The sequence below is a fragment of the Sinocyclocheilus anshuiensis genome, unplaced genomic scaffold (genome assembly GCF_001515605.1).
Source record: "Sinocyclocheilus anshuiensis isolate Anshui unplaced genomic scaffold, SAMN03320099.WGS_v1.1 scaffold1647, whole genome shotgun sequence".
In the NCBI taxonomy this organism is placed as follows: Eukaryota; Metazoa; Chordata; class Actinopteri; order Cypriniformes; family Cyprinidae; genus Sinocyclocheilus; species Sinocyclocheilus anshuiensis.
The window spans coordinates 612425-622224 of record NW_015549848.1 but is presented as its reverse complement, the minus strand read 5'-3'; the positions used below and the strand labels follow the sequence as shown (position 1 = coordinate 622224).

General features: G+C 34.1%; 1 protein-coding gene across 1 annotated transcript in view; it reads left to right on the top strand.

Moving 5' to 3' along the window:
- The window catches only part of LOC107660937 (testican-1-like), a gene marked incomplete at its 5' end in the record, with an annotated part of 108087 nt that extends 98604 nt beyond the window's left edge, over positions 1-9483 (top strand). The window contains 6 exons of the mRNA XM_016450377.1: positions 2458-2574; positions 4888-5109; positions 5230-5292; positions 5377-5514; positions 7952-8992; positions 9471-9483. Of these exons, the coding sequence (XP_016305863.1) occupies positions 2458-2574; positions 4888-5109; positions 5230-5292; positions 5377-5514; positions 7952-8142 (731 nt within the window). The remainder of the gene's footprint in view (positions 1-2457; positions 2575-4887; positions 5110-5229; positions 5293-5376; positions 5515-7951; positions 8993-9470) is intronic.
- Positions 9484-9800: the final 317 nt, after the last annotated feature.

The window sequence follows — 9800 nt, the reverse complement described above, 5'->3', positions numbered from 1 at the left end:
ATATATAGTATCGATTTCTTTTTTCTTTTTTTTTTGATTTTACAAGCTATGTAGGTTTATGGTGAAGCAGCCTACATTTACTTCGCACTCCCTGATTTTCTTCTCAGCTGTTTCATAGATTTACTGCAGTCGCCGTTTCAATAGTCTCAAAGAGTTTCAGTCAGCTGGTTAATCTTCAGCTATTTCTGAAAATAAAATCAACACTTTATGAATGTTTTCCCAGTCCAGCGTGTTTACTGGCCACACACACAGAGAGACACATGCTAAAGGCAATCTCCATAATCCTCCCCACTGGCACAGTGTGTTTCTGCTGCTTTATGAATAGTGTAAACCAGAGTTATGATTGCAATACAGACACACACACAGAGATATGATGCGATGTATCATAGCACAGATATATCAGCAGAATAGAGGAATTACACTGCAGTGTTATCTGGTTCCTGCTCAAAGGAGTGATTCACACAACTACCAAAATAATCCAACACTCTCAGATATAGAGACATACAGGATTATATAGAGGAGAATGTGTGTGTGTGTGTGTGTGTTACAGTGCTGTAAGACTGAATATAGACCAACAAAACAAGACTTTGCATTCAAACTTAAATCGCTTCCTTTGCAGTTAATAGAGATGTTTCTTCAGCTTTGGCTGACAGATGCCCTGTTTTAAATCATCCTTTAAAAAATTAAAATAAATGCGTTTGTATGGATATATTTTTGCCAGTTTTGTTATATATTTAAAACTCCTTGCTGTTTGTGATGTTTCTGGCTTACTAATCATCTTTAATTTCTAACTGTAAGATCAGTTATATTATATTATATTATATTTAGTGCTGTCAAAAGATTAATCGTGATTAATCGCATCCAAAATAAACGTTTTTGTTTACATATGTGTGTATACTGTGTATATGTATTATGTATATATAAATACAAACACATGCATGCATATATTTAAGAAAAATATGCTGTTTACATATTAAATATATTTATATAAAATATATATAAATGTATATACATGTAAATATTTTCAAAATATATACTGTATGTGTGTGTATTTAAGTATACATAATAAATATACACAGTACACACACATATATTATGTAAATAAAAACTTTTATGTAGGATGCGATTAATCGCGATTAATTGTTTGACAGCACTAATTATATTATATCTATTTTAATTTTAGTACAAGTTTATGTAATTTTTTTTTATTTTTTTTAATTTTGTTATTTTAGTACATTGTTTTACGTATAGTATATATAGTACATCAAGTTAAACTAAATGAAAATGATACATGTTGTAACTAGGTTAAATAATGATGATTTTATATTTGATTTTATTTTATAAGTAACTAATAAACTAAGTATTTATTAATATAATTTTATAATAATTTATAAGTACTTAATTTATAAGACCAGCTGATTGGTCTATGAGGTACTTCCTCTGTAGACAGGATGTTAGTGTTATTTTTCCAGTTTTTCGATAGCTCAGTTCTGAATTCGTTGTTAAACATTCAAATGTCAATTAATTCACAGGGAGTCACGTGACCTTATTCCAGCATGGCAAATCTCATCGAGGAAACAACATCATTTTATTCATGTAGTTCATTTGGAGCAATTCTCTGAAACAAGCCCCCATTACGGCAAAAACTGACATTCTCATTACAGTGAAAGTGTCAAACAGCCGCCCTACGGCGCTCTTCAATTCCTCCTCGTGAATTCAGACATGTCGATTCAGATGAGAATTAATTTAACATGCGACCTCGATGTTTGTCAGAAACACTAGCGTATTCGGTCTGGAATATTCTCCTGGGCTTTTAGGAGAAAATCACTGACATTTCTGATTCAGACGGCAATAAAATCACAGACCAGCAGCTGTAAGAGCTGAAATTACCTTAAACAATCACAAAAAAACAATTACCATCTGAATAAAGCCCTTGATTTTATTCTGCTGAGGCTTCCCTGCTGTTTCAGCCACTCACACACTTCATAATAACAGAAGAATCATGAATGAGAGCTTTCATATCTCAGTTATTTCTTCTAGATAGCATTGAGATCTCAATATGAACAGATTATTTCAACTGGTCTACATTGAATTCATAGCTCTAGACTCTAATTAGGTGGCAAGTTACTCATTTAGGTCTGGGATTTTAGGTGAAACATATTTTATTGACAACAAAAGTTAACTCCATTAAGTTTCCAGAGCCGTGAAGGAGAAACTTTTGTGGAATTAAATGTTCTTCTGATCTCTGACCTGTGTCTGTTGAGTCTCTCTGTTCAGGGACTGTAATTGTTTCTTTGTAAATAGAAATGAGCATTGTTTGGAGAGCAGAATGTAATCAGAGTTCCTCAGTGTGTGTGTGTCTGTGTCTCCTGCACAACTATTGTGAAGTCAGACAGATAAATATATCATCAGCTCACAGAGGTGCTCATTTAAATGTGTGTTTGTGTGTTTCTGTAGGCTGCAGCGATGCTGATTTGAAAAGTTTAGCATCCAGACTCAAAGACTGGTTCGGGGTTTTGCACACGGATGCCAACAGAGACCTTAAGGGCACCACGAGTGACACTGCACAAGGACGTAAGTGTGTTTATGTGTTCAAATCAATCTCAGAGTCACTACCACTTTATTAATGCTTTTCTGTCCACTATATATGAAGAGTTCAGATGCAGAAGCCTCTAGGTGCATTTTTATCAGGCTCCTGTGTGTAGGTTCAGTAATTTCACTTGAATAGGCAATGAATAGTTTTTTTTAAATAACTGAACATAAACATAGAAGCCTGATAAAAATGCTAATTTTAGAAGAAAATTTCAGACGGCACTTAGAGGCTTTTGCATCTGAACTCTTCATATTATTTATTACTATTTTACTTGTTTATTTTACTTGTTTACTTGTCTGTGGAAATCTGCAGAGCTTCACATATTTGTGTTGGAAAGAAATGTTGCATTTCCACAGAACTGGTAGTAGTACACAAAACGCTATGTTTATTGTGTTACATTTACTGGTTTTAAGAGGTTAAAATAAATAAGTAAAGAAAATTTAAATGTTTAAACTGAAATGTTTAAGCTGAAGTACTATACTTACTAAAAGTAATAAAATGGCAAAATAACATAATAATAATAATATTACTGAAATAAATAAATAAGTAAATAATCATTTTAATTCACCTGTAGCAAATTTGCTCAAAAGGGAAATGTATATAAATAATTACAGTTAATTATGATTAATTACAATTATTTATATCAGCTGCCAGTAGTAACTGTACAGTTGTAGTAAGGATCAAAATCGTAAAGGGACAATTAATTTGCAAGGCAGAATCAGAAACTCGTATAATTTGTGCACAAGAGTTTTATTAACTAAACGCTAACACACATAACTAATCTAAACAAACCAACAAATAAACATACACTCACGCTTGCATACAAAGGGGAGCTAAAGTGGATGAATGAAGCCATTAGAGAAACCAGAGAATGCAGTTATGGAAAATGAGTCAGAACCACCTGAGTTGAAAACCATCAGTGCCGTTTTACAACGGGGTCTACCGCTTATACTAAACCTCTGTTTCGTTTAGTTAAATGTACGATACTTGCGTTGCCTTGGTAGTTGAACGAGTATCCGGATGCAGTCTCGGATGGAAGTCTTGATGGTTTCAAGGTTTTGGACTTGCAATCACGTTCTTCAGGGTTTGAAGAGTGATGAATTCCAAAGATGTTCTGACTCGATGGTGATTGGGAGTTTCTTCCCAGTGTAAAGCGAAAAAGAGCTAAGAGAGACATCAGCTGAGATCCTAGGATCTTTGGTGAATGGAAAGACAAGGCCGCAGGCCTGGCAGGAACTTAGGGTGTCCTTAGAAGGGTGCTAGCTCACATCCTCATCTTCTCAAAATCTAACCGAACCGCAGACTGACTGATTATGTGTTGGAGCCCACCGGGCACGCCCGCACTAAACTACTTCAGTCTGTGTGCATTGAATTTATTTAATACACGAGTTTCACAATTTGAGTTGAATTACTGAACTAAATGAACTTTTCCACGACATTCTAATTTATTGAGATGCACCTGTACAAGAACAGTAATGGTATACACAATGTCCTGAGGAGATAGATGTGTGTTCATTCACAGAAAGGTTTTTCTATGACTTCATTAGAGAAGAGTCCATTTTTATGGGCATTGTGTGTCTTTCCTAAGGGTAAATTAATTGTGAGTTTCTCTGCCCGCATTCCTTTGGGCAATAAAACCTGCCCTTCTGAGGTGTTAGGTGCATTTCGGGGGAAGGGTCCATAGACCCTCATAGTTGGTTTGTTGACTGAGGGGTGTTACATATTTGTTCAAAAAAAAATTGTGTGTCTGATTGGTCCAGACGCTACACACCCTTACCTCAGTTTTATATTTATTGTGATATATTCATTGATTTTAACTGGTAAAATAAATAAGTAAAATAACAAAAAATAATACGAAAACAGAATTTGTTCAAAATTATGTGTCAGATATGCAAGTAGATTTTAGAACACACACAAGTGAATTAAAATCATTATATAGTATTCTTATTAGAGTAATTTTATGTTCTTTTATTGTTCTTATTTTTATTTTATTTTATTTTGTTTTTACTTTATATATTTCTGTATACCTTTGTTTTTATTGTAGTTTTAGTACGTTTATTACTTTAGCTTAAACTTGTTTCAGTTTATTGCCTAAGCAACATTTCTAATTTCCAAAACATAGTCTTTATAATTATTTGTACTTTTTATTTTATTTTAGTATTAAAACCAATAAATATAACCCAAAGAAGAGTGAATTATTTATTTATTTAGTTACTTACGTATTTATATATTGTAATACGTTTGTCCACCAGTGTGAACCTGACCGTCTCTCTCTCTCTTTCTCTGTCCTGTAGGTTTCGACACCAGCATTTTGCCCATCTGTAAAGATTCTCTCGGGTGGATGTTCAACAAGCTGGACATGAATTACGACCTTCTGCTCGACCAATCAGAGCTCAGCACCATTTACCTTGACAAATACGAGCTGTGCATGCGGCCACTGTTCAACTCCTGCGACTCCTTCAAAGACGGAAAGCTGTCCAACAACGAGTGGTGCTACTGTTTTCAGAAACCTGACGGTGAGTTATACGACATTATACATATACATTATATTGGGCAGTATTTCACAATGGGGAGCTAGGCATAATTTGAATTAGAAAAGTCACAGACACTGGAAACTGTTAAATGTGTTTCTCCAGGCATGCCGTGTCAGAACGAGATGAACAGGATTCATTCTCAGAGCCGGAGGAAGACTCTGATAGGTGGGTGGATTTGATGAACAGCTGTTAGCTCCTCCCCCTGAATCCAGCATGAAACGATTTGTAATTGTGTGTGTGTGTGTGTAGGGGCGTATGTGCCGCGCTGTTCTGAGGACGGGTATTTTAAGGCCACTCAGTGTCATGGCAGCAGCGGTCAGTGCTGGTGTGTCGACAAATACGGCAATGAGATCGCAGGATCCCGCAGACAGGGAAACCCTACCTGTGGTACAGACACTAAAACACACACAGCCTGCTTCACACATCAGTCTTGTTTTAGTATTATCTACTGTATTTATTCATATTTCACATAGCCGTTTGCACCTCGCTCTTTTGTCACTTAATATTTTATTTTGGTGCATCAATCTATTTAATTACTTAGTATATAAAGCTATGATTCACACTCACAAAAATAGTCTTCTTTTAATGTTTTATTTTACAATCACCAGCAGGTTCTGCTGGTGATTGTAAAACACAACATTAAAAGAAGACTATTTTTTGTGAGTGTGGATCATAGCTTTACATACTTATTAATATTTTAAATTATATTTTATTTTTATATTTTCATTTATCATTTCAGTTATTTTTAGTAATTTTTTTGTGTTTTTGCCTTTTTCTTTTTTTTCTCTGTAATTTTAGTACTTCAATTTAAAAAAAAAAAAATGTACTTACCAAAGCAACATTTTATGCTTGTTTTTATATTAATATTTTATTTCATTTTAGCTTTATTTCAGTTTACATTTCTAAGGCCCGGCGCCAGGACACACAACTTGGGGGGGGGGCTTTTATATTTCTTAGGGGGCCGAAATACATTATTTAGGTAACAATTTACAGTAATTAACTAACACGTTAATACACTTTAATACATCAACTAACATTAACTAATCAACGATGCTGTATAGTTGTGTCTTGCAGTGTGTTCATCATCAGACTCCAAAATTAGTTTATTTTTAGTTATTAAAAAGCTATTATTTTATATGTTAATAATTGTGTTTTATTGACGAAATATTTCTGTTTGTCTTGTATATATGCAGATATATATATATACAGGCCCGGCGCCAGGACACACGACCTGGGGGGCTTTTATATTTCTAGGGGGGCCGAATTGATAATATTTTCAAGTGAACGCTCGAAATACATTATTTGGGTAACACTTTACAATAATTAACTAACACATTAATACACTTTAATACTTTAACTAGCATTAACTAATCAAACGTTTTTGTAAAGTGTTACAATTATTTATTATTAAAGCATATATATGTTCACAAAACACTGTTAAATTAAACAGAAAGGCAGCCAATACAAATAATAACCGTTTCCTTACCTAAATCCTGCGTTTGGACCAGGCTCGGTTGCAGAATCATTTCTGTGCTTCTGAAATTATTATCTTTTTCTATATAGTGTACTAGTTTTGCTATTTCTGTGTCGTGCGTGGCCACTTGTCAAGCATGAAAAACACAAGTTTTATTTAAATTCCGAATATATTATCGTTTACAGCATGCAAACAGTGCTCCCTTTAAATTTATTAAAAACTGTCACTCATTCATCACGATCTCACAAAGTAAAAAAACAAACAAAAAAAAAAAACAATGAATGTGACTACACGATGAAACTTTTTTTAATGTCTTTGTTAGAAAGAAGTTACGAGCATGATGGAACTCATCACTGGACAAAAAGCGGTGACTGGAGCGGTGAGTGCGTGGATTCCAACCTAAACACCTCTGATTGGCCATTGCGTTTTAGAAATCAACAAACATGTCTGTGATTGGCTATATTGCTCACATCTGCGAAAATGCATTGTAAAATCATTTGATGCTTTCCAAAGCGTTTAAGTTTTAGTGTTTTTGTTGTGTTTGTTATTTTGTCTTTTTTTTATATTTCTATATATCTTTAATTTGTTTTTATTTCAGTTTTACTTTTAGTAATTGTAGTACTTCAACTTCAGCTTATAGATAGATAGATAGATTATTTCTGTTTTAATAATTTTAAATCATTTAAATAATTTTGTTTTATTTCAGTTAATTGAGGCAACATTTCTAGTTTTGTTATTTTAAGTGTTTCATATATATATATATATATATGTGTGTGTGTGTGTGTGTGTGTGTGTGTGTGTGTGTATTTTTAGCGTTATTTAAATTACTGAAATTACTGAAGACTTTTAATAATTTTAGTAATTTTATTATGTGTAGATTTTTAATATTTCTATAGAACTTTAGTTTGTTTTTATTTCAGTCTTAGTTTAATAATTTTAGTACTTCAACTAATTTCATTTAGTTGCCAAGGCAACATTTCAAATTTTCATTATTATTTTTTTCAAGTTTAAGTTTTTAATATTATTATTTTAATATTTAATATAATTATTTTTAATATTTAATAGTAATAGTAATTAATGTATTTAATTTAACTTACTTTGAAAAAGTTTAATTTTAGTTTTAGTCAACACTGATATATACACACACATTTTGATTCCTGCAGCAAACTCTGACATCTGAAGCTGCATTATTCAACAGTGTTTCTTGAGTTCTCTGTCAAAATGTATAAAATATCATATTTTATATATAATAAATGATCTTCCTCAGAACACACACGTGCACCCGCTATCTATCCGCCTGACACCTTCCCTTTCATCTGCCTCTGTGTGTGTGTGTGTGTGTGTGTGTAGAGGAGGATCAGGAGATGTCTGGAGATTTCGGCAGCAGCGGCGGCGGCACCGTCATTCTACTGGACGATCAGGAGGAGTCTCCGCAGCATGGGCGGGGCCGACAGAAAGAGAGGCGGGGTCGACTCCCCCCCCGCGGGGCGATTGAGGACGACGAAGACGGAGAGGATGACGAGATGGGCTACGTCTGGTAGCTTCGCCCACCCATCTTCCACTAATTAACCAGGGACCCATGTTAAAATGCACAGTTCTGAAGCCATTCCAGCTCCGCCCCCTCAGACACGCCCCCTTCTTCTCATTCTGGATCTAAACTTGTCCTTCTCATTCTCTCTTTCTCTCTTTCCTCAGCCGCCTCTTCATGTTCTGTCCTCTGTTTTCCCTCATTCAAACTCTCCTGGATCGCTCTTGCGTATTCTAGACCGGCTCTAGACGGTAGACGTGCATGACGAGATTGTTCAGCATTTCGGGGGCTTCATACCAGTTCTACATAGGATCTTTTTAAAGGGTTCGTTCTCAGTGGTGATGTGCATGAACGCCACTGCTGAATGCAGGAGACGACGTCTGAGACCTTCGAGGGCGAGGATCAGGTGGGCTTAAGCCAAACACGCATTACAAGACCGAAGCTCATTGTGCTTTCATGTTTTAAATCTGCCACAAGAGGCTGCGGATCGTAGTGAACTCACAGCATTAATGTTCGCTCTGTGTGAGACACACTACAACTTATCACAGATGCTACAATACGAGTTAAAATCTCAAATCTGAGCAAAGAGCAACAAGGTAATGAGATTGCAGGAGAAAGAAAATGGTGAATTTCTCCCAAAGCACTGGCTCATGCATTTTTTGGTTTATTTTTATTTTTTGTTGCATGCAAAAATGACCTGAAAGCCCTTCCTTTTGTGTGAGAATGAGAGAGAGTTTGTGCAGGATGATCTTGTAATTAATGCATGTAAGACTGTATTAGTTGAGTAAAATGTGCACAAAAACAACACAAGAAACGGTGTAAATGTGCACAGAGCGATGAGCTTCAGTCGGGTTGTGTGTTTTGTCTTGTTTTATAGCACAAATTTTATTTCAGTTGCCAATACAACATTTATATTTTATTTTATTGCAGCTTAATTTCAATTTTCAAAAATAATTTCTAATGGTTTTAATAATTTTGTCATTTTTATTTTTTTATCATTAATATTTTTACATTTTAAAATAAATGGATAATTAATATTATTTATTTCGACCTAGCTTTTTATTTTAGTTTTAGTCATTTTAGTACTTTTTAATTAATTTCGGTTAGTTGCCCAGGCAACTTTTCTAATATTCATTTACTTGATATGCAGAATGACATAAGATATTGAGTTTATGCTTAAAAGGAGAAAAACATCTGCCAGTGGAGTCAGAAAAATAATCTTCATTTTAATGAACTTGACTTCAAGATTCTTTTTCTGACTCTAATGGCAGACAATTTGTTCTTCTTTTAAGCATAAACTCACTTCATTTTGCTAAATTTGTCTGAAAACAAGACTCGAAGTGAGTTTATGCTGAAAACAAGAACAAATATCTGCAAATGGGGTCAGAAAAATCATCTTGTGTGTTTATTTTTCTGACCCCATTAGCAGATAGTTGTTCTTGTTTTAAGCATAAACTTAAACAATCTTAGAAAACAAGACTTAATATGTCATTTTGGATTTGAAGTTAATATAAATTGATTTAAGAATATTTAGATGTTTATACGGGAAAACAAGATCAAAATACTGAGGAAGAACAGCACTTTTCGCAGTGTTTACCATTGTGACATCATGTAAAACAACCAAAATGACTAAAGTTATTTGACTGCTTGTTTGATATGATTTCATTATAT